Source organism: Zonotrichia albicollis, chromosome 12, assembly GCF_047830755.1.
Source record: "Zonotrichia albicollis isolate bZonAlb1 chromosome 12, bZonAlb1.hap1, whole genome shotgun sequence".
In the NCBI taxonomy this organism is placed as follows: Eukaryota; Metazoa; Chordata; class Aves; order Passeriformes; family Passerellidae; genus Zonotrichia; species Zonotrichia albicollis.
This window is the reverse complement of record NC_133830.1, coordinates 1,137,060-1,152,211: the sequence shown is the minus strand read 5'-3', so window position 1 is coordinate 1,152,211 and position 15,152 is coordinate 1,137,060. Positions and strand designations below refer to the sequence as shown.

The window sequence follows — 15,152 nt, the reverse complement described above, 5'->3', positions numbered from 1 at the left end:
TCCCGGCCCGGGAGGTGCCTTGGCTCCCTCCCTCCCACCGCAGCTCCTGCCCCGCCGGCTCCTTCCCTGCCGCGGGCACAGAATCCCGGAATCACTGAGGCTGGAACAGCGCTCCCAGCCCAGGCCGTGCCAGCTGTGCCCAATGCTCACAGTGTCCCGGCCCAGAGCCCTGAGCGCCACCTCCAGGTGACACCTCCAGGGATGGGCACTGCAGAGCTCTCTGGGCAGTGCCAAGGGCTGAGCACCCTTTCCATGGAGGAATTCCTCATGCTGCCCGGCGCTGTCACCGGCACCCCGGGGCCTTTCCGGGAGCGCTGCGGCAGTGCCCGCCGGGCAGGGCAGGGCAGGGCAGGGCCCGGCGCTGGGCAGGGCTCCCGGCCCGGGCCTGTCCGGAGAGGCCGCGCCGCTGCCGGCCCCGCCCTGACCCTGCGCCGGCCGTGCCACGACAGCCCCGCGCCGCCCCGCCCCTTTAACGCCGCAGGACGGTGCCCTTGAGTGACACGCCGCGCGCCCAATGGCCAGAGGCCACTCCCCCTCAGTGTCGTCTCCACCAATAGCAGCGCAGAATGGGCGGGCGTTGCGCCGCTCCCGACCCTTGTTTCTCTTCCGCTCTTAAAGGGGCCGCAGCGCGGCGCGGGCGGCGCCGCTGCGCTATGCGCGGGCGGCCATGCGATGGCGGTCGGTGGTGCTGGGGCTGCTGCTGCTGCGGCTCGGGCTGCAGGCGCTGCTGGCGCTGCTGCCCGCGCTGGCCCGCGGGCTCTGCCTGCACCCGCGCCTGCCCTGCCCCGGCCCGCGGCCGCCAGCCCTGCCCGGCCCGCCCGCGGGCGCTGCGGGCCGCGGGGCCCGGCTGTGGGGCGCGGCGGCGGGCGGCGATGAGTACGAGCGGCGCTACAGCGGCGCCTTCCCGCCGCAGCTGCGGGCGCGGCTGCGGGACGCGGCCCGGGGCATGTTCGTGTTCGGCTACGACAGCTACATGGAGCACGCCTTCCCCCGCGACGAGCTCGACCCGCTGCACTGCCGCGGCCGCGGGCCCGACCGCCGCGACCCGTGAGTGCGGCCGGGAGGGAACGGCTGTGGGGAACGGCTCTGGGGCACCGACCGGTGGGGAACGGCTGGGAGGGGCCGGTGGGGAACGGCTATGGGGGGACGGCTCTGGGGCCCTGCGGGGTGGGCACGGCCCCGGGCTGGCATCGCTCCGTGTGTGCCTCCCTGGGGTCAGCCTGGGCCCAGCCACGGCACAGTTGGTAATGGCCATAATCTAAAATACAGCAAGTTTCACCTCCGTATGAATCGTGGAATGGTTTGGGTGGGAAGGGACTCTAAAGCCCACCCAGTGCCACCCCTGCCATGGCAGGGACCCCTCCCACTGTCCCAGGTGCTCCAGCCCCAGTGTCCAGCCTGGCCTTGGGCACTGCCAGGGATCCAGGGGCAGCCCCAGCTGCTCTGGGCACCTGTGCCAGGGCCTGCCCACCCTCCAGGGAACAATTTCCTGTTGATATCCGGTATAAACCTATTCTCTTTAAGTTGGAAGCCATTTTCTCTTGTCCTGTCACTCCAGTCCCTCTCCGTATTTGTTGTAGCCTCCCGCCAGGTACTGGAATGAACTTTGCATATTGGGGCAGAGCTGTGGAACAGCTGCCCAAGGAGTCATGGAGCTTCCCCTTTTGGAGACATTCCAAACCTACCGAGATAGTTGCTGTGTCACCTGCTCTAGGTGACCCTGCCTGCACAGGGGGTTGGACTGGATGATCTGCACAGGTCTCTTCCAGCCTTAACAATTCTGTGATTTTGCTCTTCCAGCTCCAACCTGAACATCAATGATGTGCTGGGGAATTACTCCCTGACGCTGATTGACGCGCTGGACACGCTGGCGGTGAGTCCTTGGTGTGGGACACTGCCCTGGGACGCTGCCCTGGCCACCCTGGGACACTGCCCTGGCCACCCTGGGACACTGCCCTGGCTAGGGCAGCTCCCCAAGGCTTGCTCAGGTGGTGCAAACAGCTGGATCATGAGCTAACAGCTGGATCAGAAACCAGCAGTGTCACATGGGGTAACAGAATGAGAGCAGTTGGAGGTGGCAGCAGAGATTTCCTGAAGAGACAGAGGAAATTTTGGAGCTCCTCCCCAAGGTTCAGACGAGATCTCTTTGGTATTTGCCCGGGGTGGGTGGATTTGAGCTGCAGCTGCTGAGAGGTCCATCAGGAGGAGGGTTCATTGTGTGCACAGTGGCTGGAAGAGCCCTGGTTGTTTCACTTGGCAGAGAGGGCCTGACTGACACACTGATCTGTGTGAAGTGGTGAAAGGAAGGGGGGGAAAACCTGTACAGCTGCTTCTCTGCTGCATTTCTGCCAGAACTGGGAGATAATAGGAGGAGCAGCTCATTTCTGTGTTAGTGCCAGAGCATGGGGTCATGAGAAAGAGCTGGGCATTTTCACAGACCCCAGCAGTTTCACTTTTCTCATCTGTGCAGCTGGGGCAGGCTTTGTGCCTTCTGGAGTGGCAGGGCTCACTGATGTGCAGGAGCCACAGGGATCTGTGTCTCCTGTGGCTCTTTGGGATATAAAACCCTTCCCACTCCACCCTGGGCTGCAGCAGGGGTGAGGAGCTGCTGGAGCAAAACTGAAAGCAGAAGTGAGGGAGATGTTGGGTTTTACTGACAGAGAAGTTTGGGATCTGTGTTATGTGCCTGATAATGGTGCCTTCCTGTCCTCATCACCACTGGGGCTGTGCTTAACTTCTTTTCTCACATGTAAAGGTTCTGGTTGCTAAATCTCCTGTGTTTCAGAAGCTGCTGCATGGGGCAAGCCTGTTCTGCTCCCCATTGCTCAGACCAACACATGATGCTTCCCCACTGGGTCTGGGTGATGGGGACAGCTGGCACCTGGTGCTTTTGTTAAAAATGTAGGTATGTCCCAGCCTTTTCATGAGCTCAAGCAAGCAGGAACCTGTGTTATCTTTACACATTCCTGCTCCCCAAAGCTCAGGCTGAATTTACATCTGTCTCTGGATGCAGTGGAAATCAATTCCTAGGTTAGACCTGTGGGAGGCAGGCACAAGGGAACTGCTGGATGTACAGTGCTGGGTCAGGAGCATGAAAGGTTGGACTGGCCTTTGGTCAAATAAACATTCAATCAAACTTCATTGTTCTGCAAGCTGTGTTATGTTTTAAGCTAACCTTTACTCTTGAACTGATAATTCAGGCACTTTGAATACTCAGTGTGCTAAATCTGACTGCTGGGCTAAAATGTGAGCTTGCCATTCTCTTTCCTAACCCTCTTCTGAAGCAACAATTGTACAAACCAGCTTTGTTTTTCTGTAACAGGTAATGGGAAACTCCTCAGAATTCCAGAAGGCAGTGAAGTTGGTGATTGACACAGTTTCATTTGACAAAGACTCAACAGTCCAAGTTTTTGAGGCAACAATCAGGTATGTGGTGCTGAGTTTCTGTCTTTAAAGGTTAAAGATTTGGTGTGTGTAACTCACAGTGAAATCATTGATTAGGAGGTCTTTGGCAGGCTTTATTCCCTGAATGGCTCCTCAAGTAAGCTGTTTCTTAATCTCCTATGAAAATATTCCATCCTTTCATATAGGAAACAATTTTAATCAGTCCCATGGAGCAGTGAGGCAGTGGTTGGCTCTGTGCTTCAGACTCTGCTTGCAGCAGAGACTCAGATCTGTGCCCTGATCAACAAACAGCCCTGGGACAGCTTTTCCCTGCTCTGTTTTTGTTTCATGGACTTCCGCTCACTTTCATTTTCATTTTAGATAAAAAAGACTCTTCTGTGTTGGAAATGGGTTTAGATACTGTCTGAGTTTAAGGGGTTTTGTTTTCTGAGAGCCTCAAGCAGTGTTTATTCCTGCTTCACATGGCTAGGCTTTCATTTTTCTGAGTACTGAGTTCATGCAACACCCTTTCTGCCATTTGCAGGGACAAGGAGGTCTTCACTCCTGAACAGATTTGTTCCAGGAACTCCTGGGTTAGGGAAATTTTGCAGAACCAGATTTTGGAACAGTGGCTGACAACAGCATGAGTTCTACATGTGTTCACTACTGCTGGGGGAAAAGCCAGGTCATTTTGTGTAGTGCCTGTAAGGAGCACAAAGTCATAATTCTGTCAGACATGACAGCAGTGAGGTGTTCAGGTGAGGAATGAGCCTCAGAACAGACTGAAAACCTGGATTTTCCTTTTCCCACAGGGTTTTGGGAAGCCTGCTGTCTGCCCACATCATCATTACAGACACCAAGCAGCCCTTTGGTGACATGAGCATCAAGGATTATGACAATGAGCTGCTGCACCTGGCTCATGACCTGGCAGTGAGGCTGCTGCCAGCCTTTGAGAACACCAAAACTGGCATTCCCTACCCTCGGGTGAGTGACAGCAGCCCTGGGGAAACAGGCTCAAAGCAGTTTCACCTGTGCTGCACCTTCAATTTTTGTGCCCTTTTATGTGCACACTGCCCTAAGTTATTCTGAAGTGACACAGGGGAAACTGCCCTGAGTTGTGGGGATGTGGATAGTACAAGTTGCTCCTTCTGTCTAGTGAATGTTTTCCCTGGGCTGATTTTCACTGTGTTTATTGTTCCCTGTGGGTCAGGAGTCATTTGTTCCTGCGCTGGTTGGTGGAGCATTCCCTGCCTTTGTCACACAGCAGCAAACAATGCTGTCAGTAACAAGGAGTACTGTAAAGGCAAATAGGAGGAAAGTGACTCTATTGGTGACTTGCTACTAAAACAATTATATTAGCATAAAACTCTTCAGAAATATTTATCATTCTGGGCTTGCAGAATTTTCCTGAAGACTGCTCAGTGTGTCTCAATACTCTGGGATTCCTGGATGCTGCAGCCTCTTGTTGTAAGCAGATGCAGTTGGCAAGGAGGAGGATGTCACTACTATTGGAACAATCCTAAACTGCAAAACTATAATTAGCACTTGCCTGGCTGCTCTTAATTTCTGGAGACAGCAGCATTGCTTTTCCCCCTGTAGAAATGTGAATTTTCACTTCTGTTCAGGGCCTGGTAAAGCAGCTGAGGGTGCTGTAACTTCCCTCCAGCACCCTGTCCCGTGGGGAAGGGGAGGAGCATCCACTGAGGAAGCTCTTGGTTTCACCAGCACAGACTGGGGGCAGAAAAGAAGGAAAAGCTTGAATGTTTAGTGGAAGGCATGAGAAAGTGAAGTTAGCAAGTATAAAAGAAAAATGAGGCTTGCCCACTTTAGGCATGATGTTGTAAAGCTGGAAGAAAAATGTCAGGAATTCTACAGGAAAGCTTTCCAAGTGTGCTGGTTTTGTGTCTGTGTGCACATTCCATGCTGGACATTGTGCACAAACAGCAGGAAGGCTTGTGCTAAAGGGAGGGAGCAGCTGTGAGCACAGCTGGGGGTGCAGCCTGCCTGTCCCTGCCCACAGGTGAACCTGAAGAAGGGGGTTCCCCCAGACAGCCACAACGAGACGTGCACAGCAGGAGCTGGGTCCCTGCTGGTGGAGTTCGGCATCCTCAGCAGGCTGCTTGGAGACTCCACCTTCGAGTGGGTGGCCAGGAGAGCTGTGAAGGCCCTGTGGAGCCTCAGGAGCAATAACACTGGACTGCTGGGTAAAGTCTGGGTGCTGCTGTGTCCTCATGTGTCCTCACCTTTGTCCCTCTGCTCCCTCTGTAGCTGTTCAGTCACATTCTCCTTGTGTACCCAGGGCTTGTGTTGAACTAATGGCACTTTGGGGCTTTCCATGAAAAATGGAGTCTGTGAAAGGCTCCTCAGGGCACAGGTTTTCAACTCAAATTTTCCACAAAACTGGGGAATGGAACTGAAGGCCCTGATTTGTGTCCCCATTAATGTAATTCAGATTGGCAGATGACTCAAAGTACTTAAAATAACTGCATGTGTGTGGGTGTTCCTCAGATGAATCCACCACTGTAACACTTCATCTGATGTTAATCTTTGTTTCTTCCTCCTTGGGAATTTCTGAACCTGTGATATTGCCAAGTCTTGACTGGATTGTTTCTCTCTGATATACTCAGCAAGCTCAGACTAAACTTGTTGTTTGTTCTGAAAGGAAATGTTGTGAATATCCAGACTGGTCACTGGGTTGGAAAGCAGAGTGGACTGGGAGCAGGGTCAGATTCGTTCTATGAGTACCTGCTGAAGTCCTACATCCTCTTTGGGGAAAAGGAAGACCTGGACATGTTCAACTCTGCCTATCAGAACATTCAGAACCACTTGAGGAGAGGGTGTGTAATTCATGTCAGCATCAATTCCTTGAGCAGTGGAAACAAATGTGTTTGTAGTGCTTTGTGTCAGGCTCTAGAAAATCTGTTCTTAAATCTCCTTTCCATGGTAGTCTCCTCATTCCTCAACAACTGGTGGGGTGCAGAGAAGCCAGACTGCTTCCTGTCCCATTTGGAAGTGTTAAGGCTGAGAAAAGTCTGGCACTGCAAAAGAAATGTATTCAATTGGCTGCTTTGTTCTTCTGAAAGCCTCATCTTGCCTAGCATGACTTTTGGTAGAAATTCTGCTGGCAGAGCTCGAAGATATGATCCCTGTATGAATTAACATCCCTATATGAATTAACTCCTCTGAGAGCATGACAGTGTTTGGGTTCCCTTCACAAGGAGCCCAGCAGAGCAGTGCCTGCCTGAGCTGTGGCAGTGTGCTGTGTGCTGCCCAGGCAGAGGCACTGCCCTGCATTGTCCCTGCATTGTCCCTGCATTGTTCCCTGCAGCAGGGAGGCCTGCAATGAAGGAGAAGGGGACCCTCCCCTCTACGTCAATGTCAACATGTACACGGGCCAGCTGATGAACACCTGGATTGACTCTCTGCAGGCCTTCTTCCCTGGGCTGCAGGTGAGCTTTCCTTCTGGGAAAGGCCAAAGGCCCATTCTAATCCTGGCCTGGGAGTGAGCCTGAGTCCTGAGCTGAGCTCCCACCTGTGGCTTGGCAGAGTTCAGTTCAGCTCTGCATTAACACAGCCGTGTGGGGAGCCCTGGCCTGCTCTCTGCTAGATCTGAGACTTTCAACTTCCCTCTTTTAGCCTCAGCATTTGTGTTCTGTGCTGTGAGGCTCTGCTAGAGCTTTTACTGCAAAGAGTGAATACATTAGTACTTTTGGGGGGTTGTTTTCTGTGTGTTTTATGGGGGAAGAGTTGTTTTAGGTGCCACACTCTCATCTTTGCTGGCCTGCAGCACTAAGTGTGTGTATCTCTGGCTGCTCTGGTGCCCAGGTGTTGATAGGAGATGTGGAAGATGCCATTTGCCTCCATGCCTTCTATTATGCCATCTGGAAACGCTATGGGGCTCTCCCAGAGAGGTACAACTGGCAGCTGCAGGCCCCAGATGTTCCCTTCTACCCCCTGAGACCAGAGCTGGTGGAGTCCACATATCTTCTGTACCAGGTATCTGCCTTCCCTGAGTTGCACATCATGGCTGGGCCAAAAAGCTTTTGTTCAGGAAGTCACTTTATCCCCCTGACCTCTGGCCAGCTGAATTTTGGCAGCCCTGGAGCTGCCTCCTGTCCTGTGGAGTCTCTGGGCAGGCACTGCAGGGTTGTGCAATGTTGTTGCTCTGCTGTTTGCTTCAAAAACAGCCTTTTTTATAAGGCAGGCAAAAACAACACAAAACCACATTTTCTAAAAGCTGCTGGCAGATTTTTACAAGGCAGAGACCTGTGACTGCTCAACCAAAATTGCTGAAATAAATATAAGAGCTTTCCTTGCAATCCTGCCCAGGCACAGCTACAATAAACTAAAATAACTGTCTGCCTACAAGGAGGGGATCAGAGAGTTTGAATTTACTGCAGGTTTTCTAGGATTTGCTCTAAAGCAAATGTGAGAAGCTTGCACTGGCTAATCCAAGTCATGCTCCCATAAAGATAAGTTTGCTGTGATACACAAGACTCTGGTACCAATAGGCCTTTGTTGTGTTATTTTTACAGGATTTCAAAATTGCTGACTCTAACTCTTGTCTGTCTTCCTTATTTAGGCCACAAAGAACCCGTTTTACCTTCATGTGGGAATGGATATTCTGCAGAGTTTGGAAAAATATACAAAAGCAAAGTCAGTCTTCAATGTTCTTTTCTTCTCTCAGTGCTATATATCTATATTTTATTCTACAAATATTGTATAGAATCCAGTCTGCCACATGTAGGTAAACCAGAAAACCCAGCCCTCCTTGAAAGCCACAAGTGATGATTTATTTATTGAGCACTTCTTTCTTTCCCATCTGAAAATGAAATTATAGTCCAGTGGATATCTTTATACATTTGGAATTTTATCACTGCCTTTCAAAATGCACTGCTGATGATCAGCTGCTAAAAACTGCTGAAAACAGTAGTTGGGATTTTTCCTAGGGATCCTGCAAGATTATTTCTCCCCTCCTGGTGTTTAGCTGAACTGAGGGATGGCTCCTAAGGCAGATGCTGTTGGATATCAGCTTCCAGTTCAAGACAGCAGCAGTGAATCCTGACTCTAATACTGAGTAGCTGAACTTCTTGCAAGGCTCAGGGGGAAGACAGTGAATTTTTATTCCTTTTTATTAATTGACTCATTTTCTAGACAAATGTGTGATGGCTGGCCAGGTCAGGCATTGCTGGTGAGTGGAGTTCAGGTGATCACAGACCAATAACCAGTGAGTGCTGCACAGCACAGCTGTTCCATTTGAGCTTCCCCTGGCAGCTGGAATGCTCTGAGGGGAGGGCATGGCTGAGAGCAGGAGGGCTGGAGCTGACCCCAGACCCTGTCCAATGTTGCAGGTGTGGCTATGCCACGTTGCACCACGTGGTGGACAAGACCAAGGAGGATCGAATGGAGAGCTTTTTCCTCAGTGAAACCTGTAAATATTTGTACCTGGTAAGTGTGTGCTCTTCACTGCAAGGCTCTGCACAAAAATTGCACAGGAGGGGGCAGGAGGTTACTAATTATTAATTAGAAACTGGGTTGGGGATGGGGCATCATTAATGACAACCTGCTGGGCTCTGGGGTTTGTGTGTGGGGTGATTGAGGCTGAGCTTTGGGGTTTGTGTGTGGGGGTGATTCAGCTGAGCTCCTCTTCTTTGACCTCACCCCACTGTCTGAGCTGGGGCAGCTGCCCAGGTGTGGTTCCTGCACCTGGAGAGCTGCAGATCTTTGGGAAGAGGCTGGAAGGGAGAGGGAGCAGGAGTGGAGGGAGCTGCTGCTCAGCTCTGAGCTAAGTGCTGCTTGCAGCCCTCCTGCCTGGGGCAGCCTCTGCTTTCTCCCTGCTGGGCCTTGGCACTCACAGGAGAAACCATTTGGGCTGGCATTGCCTAAGCCCCTGTTCTCAATCTCCTTTAGTGCAGAAAACCAAATAAATCTGTGACTGAGTGGATGCCAGCCTAGAAATGCCTCACAGAGCAGCTTAGAAAAATAAGGGCACTTTCAGCTGTGTGAGAAGTTTTTCTTCTGCTCTCCTCTTCTAACTGCTCAGATCAATCCCTTGCATTAAGACTATTTATTTCCATTTGCTCCAGCATTATTTAGCACTAAAAGGTATTTTTGTGTGATCCTTCAAAGTGTGAGTACCTGTTCCCAGCTGCTTGTTACTGGGAGGTGAAGGATGGGGCACACCTGCAATGCCTGTCTGTCCCATCTCTGCTTCAGCTGTTTGATGAAGAGAACCCAGTGCATAAATCTGGAATAAGTTCATGTTTAGTATTGATGTAGTTCAGTCCCTGTCTGTCCCATCTCTGCTTCAGCTGTTTGATGAAGAGAACCCAGTGCACAGGTCTGGCAATAAGTTCATGTTCACCACTGAGGGCCACGTGGTGTCTGTGGACGAGCGGTTCCGGAGCTCGCTGTGGGAGGACATCCTGCCTGCAGGGGAGCACAGCCTCAAAGCCAAACCCTCCGAGCCCAAGGCAGCCAACTTCAGCTCCAACGTAAGCACCACACTGCCTGGGGCTGGGGAGGGGCAGCCAGCACACACTGAGCCTCTGGGAGGGCTAAGGCAGAGAGTTCCCTTTAGAAATGTCAAACACCTGAGGAGCTCCCCTGAAATGCACTTTCTGCGGCAGCATAAATGGCATCATGTGTGGGATGCTGGTGAAGGTGAAACCTGTCCCCTTTGAAGTGTTTTGCAGCAATTGTTTTGTTCTTTGTTAATTTACTTCCAATTATTTTTCCCTTCCCCTTTTCTTTGCCCTTGAAGCTTTCCAGCATTGCTGTCAGGGGCAAAGGGAGAAGCAGAGGGTCATCTAAACCCAGCTTTGTCTTCCTCAGTGTGGTTTTGGGGAATGTAAAAGGGGACCTTCCTCAGCAAGGCCTCAACTGGCCCCAGAGCTGTGGCTCCAGTGCCCATCACCAACCAAAACAGATCTGGTTTAATCTCAGAATGTTGGAGTTGAAAGGACCTTAAAGATCACCTCATTCCACCCCTAGTGGGACACCTGCCACTACAGCAGTTAAGGACAATTAAAAAATATCTCCTGGTAGGTTCTGGTGTGGCTCCTTCCTCCTCCCCACAGAGCTCCAGGAAAAGAGCATTATTTTAAACATTCACAGTTGTCATAGTGAAGGGAATCTCAGTTGCACAACAAGCTGTGCTGTGTGTTTGGAAGCTGCAGCCTGCACTGAGGAAACACTTGCTGCTCATTTATGGGATTTGTGCTGCAAGTCTGCACAGAACAAGGGAAAGTTGAATGAAAAAGTGTTATTTGGTACAGTTTTCTGTACTGGGAGGATCTGAGGGGATTGCAGAGGGGATGAGCTTGCTTGGGTTTGGATCTGAGTCTTTAAAAAGATGTAAATTTTCTCAACAGTGTAACAGAGTCCCTGATGAGAGGAGGTACCTGCTGCCCCTGAAGAGCAACTACATGAGACAGATCGACAGAATGGTGGGGCTGATCTGAGGGACTGCAGGGGAACTTGGGGGAGCTTGGCATCCTCTGCAGACATTCCTCCCCTTCAGCTGCTCCCTGCAAGGCTGGGTCCCCCAGTGTCCCCCAGGTGTCCCCCAGTGTCCCCAGTGGACACCCAGGAGATGGAGCTCATTCCTCTGAGCTGGGTAACCTCCCGTGCCACCTGAACAAACAGCTCTTGTTTCAAGACTTCTATGAGAAATGTTGTTGCAAATGAAGGCTGAATCTATTTTAAAAGAAAAAGAAGGCAAATTGGCCTGTGCCACTTAGCTACCTCCTTGTAGCTGTGTTACAAATGTCCCTCTAGAGCAGGGTCTGCTATTTAATTTGAAATGATCTTGGGGCTTGGGGAAGGAGTGGGGAAGTGCAATTTTTTACACCAAGTTGAACTATTGAATTTTTCTGACTAGCAATACACAACCTAAAGGTCTACTCAGGTAGGAACCCACTGGGTTTGCTGAAACAAAACTGCTCTGTGTACTCTTGGAGAGATCACTGCTGGCAGAGTGTGACATCCCTGGCAGCCCCAGCTGACAGAAGCTGCAGGGCTGTGGGAGCCTGTGGCTGCAGAAACCAGTGATCAAACCAATCCAGGTGCCTTTTTGGGAGGGGGAATTGCAGAGCCACTCAGGCAGAAGTTCCCAAAGTTTCCTTGTTTGCCAAGTTTTCAGTGCCTTTTCAGGAGAGATGCTGCTAAGAACTGGTGTCACAGTACATGAAGAACAAACTGTTTCACATTCCTGACAGGATTCATGTGTTAGTGCCTTAAGTTCTCTTCACTACCAGGGAAATCTGAGCTTCCTTGGAAGATGGAAAAGTATTTCTGATGAGTGGGTTGCAAAATACAGTGGAACCCAAAGTCACTTAAAAAGAGGTGTTTGGAGTTTTTTTGAAGATACTGGAAAAAAATCTGTGAACTTTCAGGAAGAAGGCAGTTAAGGGCTTGAGGGATGACAACAAACTGAGGCCAAAACAACTATTTTAAATATACCAAGTTGGGTTTTTTTTCTGGTCGTTGTTTATATACTTCTGACTTTTGACTGCAGTTGAAGTACTAGAATTTAATTTTTGGGTTAATGACTTTTAAATTGAGGCATAAATACGAGGGCAACTTGATCTGCTGTATTTTCACCTTCTTACAACAACATTGGTTTTCATAAACCACGTGTTGCAACTCAAAACATTTCTAATAAATATGAAGTTTGTGCTGGAGAGGTTATTGTTGGAATCTTTTAATGTACAGATGCATCTCAGGGACTTTGTTGTAGAATCTTCTATTCCATGATAGTTGAGTCTTGTATTCAGGCAAAAAAAAAAAAATCATCAAGTCTTCTTAGTGTTATTATGTGTGTTTGAGGGGATGAAGGGTTGGAGGGGGGACAGGGAAATAGGTTAAAATTTCCCAAAATATTGCAATAGAAGGGGTTGCCTTGGTGTTTGAGGCAGCTGGTGATTCAGCTCCTGTGGCATTGCCTTTGCCAAAGGTGTTTGTGGAGTGTCTGAGTTTGTGTTTCAGGGGAAAGCAGGATTGGAGGTGCTGTGATGCAGGGAGGGTCAGGCAGTGGTGGGTGCAGGGTGAGGAGGGCAGGAGGGTGCCAGGGGCACTGCTGCCCCCCCAGAGCTCTGGGCTCTCAGTGCTGCTCCTGGGCCAGCCCAGCATCCCCAGGGGCTGGGGCAGCTCCCAGAGTGTGGGGGTGGCCAGGATAACCAGGACAGACAGCCCTGAGGGTTCCGGTGCCTCCTCCTGCCCCAGTTTGTCCCTGGCTGTGACTCTGGCCCTCTCCCTGTGACTGTGACTGTGCTGTCTGAACTGCTGAGCCCAGGCAGGCTCCCAGCCCAGCACTGTGCACAGAATCCATTCCAGAGCGTTCCAGAGACAATTCCAGGGCTGGGAGGAAGTTGCACAACTGCTTTGCCGTCGTGTTTTCCTTGTGATTGCCAGGAATAGTGAAAGGTGGTGAGAATGAGAGCAGCCCAGGCAGGAATTGCAGCTTTCCAGGCAAACAGGGTCAGCTTCCCTTGGGAATTGGTGTGGAATTTCTGCTGCCAGGTGATGTGACAGTCATCTTTCCACAGGAATGCTTTTATCCTCCCAGAAGCTGCTGGTAAAAGACTCTGTGTTCCTTCAGGAGCCAACTTTTCTTCCTCTTTGTTCTAAAACTGCTTTGGATATGTTTTTACTCTGTAAGGAGAGGGCACCTGTTGTGCACTAAAATGAGCTTTTGTACAAGACAATGGCATCAAAATGGAGCTGATAACAGTGCTGGAATCATTTGCTGAAATAGACTCTTGTATTTCTTGGTATCATGTGCAATATCAAGTTTTCTGAACTGAAAGTGCCATGTATGCTTAATTGTTATTTATCCATGAAGTATTTAACTGAGGAAACTTGGAAGAGGACCAAATGTGCTTTCATGAAATGTCCTGAATTTTCAACACTTGGCTTGCCTTTTGCAAATCTCCATTAAAAAATAGTGTGTTTGACTACTCTGATGTGTGTTTGTCCTGTAGGGGATCTCCCTGCACCTTCTGTACACTGGGATTTCATCTGGTTAGAGCTGGGACAATTCCATTTATCCTTCCTGCAGGAGAATAAACCCACTCCAAAACAACAGGGCTCTTCTCCCTCTGTTCCTTTCTCTCCATGAGGGTTTGGGGGCAGCTGAGAGCAGGGATTGGTGTGGGATAAGTGAAGTGGACTCATGAGCAGGTCCTGACCTCCCTGCTGGGATTCCCAGTCCTTTGTTCAGTCAGTCCATGGAAAACCTGGAATTCTGCACTGAGACCCTTGCTGGGCTCTCTCCAGCCCATGGAGAGCCAGCCTGGGAAACAGCTCATGCTGGGTTTGAGAACAGAAGGTGGAAATGAGCTGTCTGACCATCACTGTGATTTATTGTTCTCCTTTGCTGCCTTTCCCTCCTGGATTTGTTTTCTGTCGGATTGGCATTATCTCTGTGCTGATTCCTGGTTTGCAGCGCTGGTGAGAGGCTGTTGGGGCTGGCAGGACATTTGCTGTGTCTGGATCAGACTCCACATTCCTGGGAGATGTCTGTGGAACACTGGGGTTGGGGATTCTGCAGTGGTTCTAAAGTTCCTCTGGGGTTCTGGATGATGAGATCTTTGCCTTGCTTTACTTTTGCTGCATTCAGATTTCTAGGAGGCAATTCTAAAGTGGGTGTAAAGGGGCTGAAATGCTGATTTTGGGGCAAGCACCCCAGCTCTGATGGTTTCTCCCTGTGGCTGCACATTGATCAGTGGAGTCTCTGTTTGCTGTCATTCCTTAGCTTGTCACCTGCCTCATCTGCCCCCACAGGGTTGAGCAGCTCTGAGTGCTTTGCTTGCAGCTTTTCCAGCCCACATTTCAGAAATTATCTCCAAAAACGCCACTCTGCCATTGTCGCTTTCCTGGGAGACTGGAGCGGAGTAAGACCGCTGGTGATGCAGGATTTAAAATCCAAAGATGAGATTGAAAACCCCCATTTTAGGGTGAAATGCAGGAGAGCAGCCGGGTTTCAGAGCCGGCCAGAGGAGCGCGGTGCTGCAGCTCCGGCTGCCTCCAGCAGAGCCCTCCCTTGTGCCGCGGGTCGGGGCTTTGGATGGGCACCGGAACCCCGCTGGCCCCAGCGCCGGGAAAAGCAGATTCACACCTGGGAAAAGCAGATTTACAGCTGGGAAAAGGGAAAAGCAGATTCACAGCTGGGAAAAGCAGATTCACAGCCGGGAAAATGCGGGGTCAGCACTGCCCAGAGCATCTCCGAGAGGGAAAGGACATGGCACTTCTCATTCCTGCAGATGTTCACCTTCAACCGGGCTTGGAACTGCTTTTTGGGAGGGATTTTGTGCCCCTGATCACCTCTGTGTGGTTTATCCACCTGAAAGCACCAATAAATGTTCCCTGGAGCTGCTGTGTGCCCTTCAGCCTCCTTTGTGCCCACACTGATGAGAGGCTGCTGTTTGGAACCATTTTACTGAAAAGCCCCTTTTTTCCCCCAAAGGTTTTGTTGCCTGGCATTTTGCAGGGATGTGGAGGAGGAAAGCTCAGGAGCAGCCCCAGCCCTGCTTGGTCATCAGGGCTGGATTTACTGGGGCCAGGGAGGAGTTCCAGTCTCCATGGGGAGCAACTGGTGGGACTGGGAGCACTGGGGACAGTGGAGATCATGGGAGAACTCCCTGGAATTGGGATTATTGTGGGGGGAAACTCCCTGGAATTGGGATATTGTGGATTTGGGATATTGTGGAATTGGGATATTGTGGGGAGAACTCCCTGGAATTGGGATATTGTGAATTTGGGATAGT

At 50.8% G+C, this 15,152-nt stretch overlaps 1 protein-coding gene across 3 annotated transcripts; it reads left to right on the top strand.

Moving 5' to 3' along the window:
• Nucleotides 1-606: 606 nt before the first annotated feature.
• Nucleotides 607-13,345, top strand: EDEM1 (ER degradation enhancing alpha-mannosidase like protein 1). 3 transcript variants are annotated; one of them, XM_074550288.1, is made up of 12 exons: nucleotides 608-1,047; nucleotides 1,801-1,873; nucleotides 3,323-3,426; nucleotides 4,197-4,368; nucleotides 5,405-5,588; nucleotides 6,047-6,221; nucleotides 6,716-6,833; nucleotides 7,210-7,380; nucleotides 7,967-8,040; nucleotides 8,736-8,832; nucleotides 9,696-9,878; nucleotides 10,758-13,345. In XM_074550288.1, the coding sequence occupies exons 1-12, from the start codon at nucleotides 668-670 to the stop codon at nucleotides 10,845-10,847; spliced, it is 1,821 nt and encodes a 606-aa protein (XP_074406389.1). In that variant the 5' UTR covers nucleotides 608-667; the 3' UTR covers nucleotides 10,848-13,345. The 3 variants fall into 3 exon arrangements, with proteins under 3 accessions (XP_074406390.1, XP_074406389.1, XP_074406388.1); XM_074550287.1 differs by having other exon boundaries at nucleotides 610-1,047; nucleotides 6,713-6,833; XM_074550289.1 differs by lacking the exon at nucleotides 10,758-13,345 and having other exon boundaries at nucleotides 607-1,047; nucleotides 6,713-6,833; nucleotides 9,601-9,704.
• The last annotated feature ends 1,807 nt before the right edge of the window (nucleotides 13,346-15,152 follow it).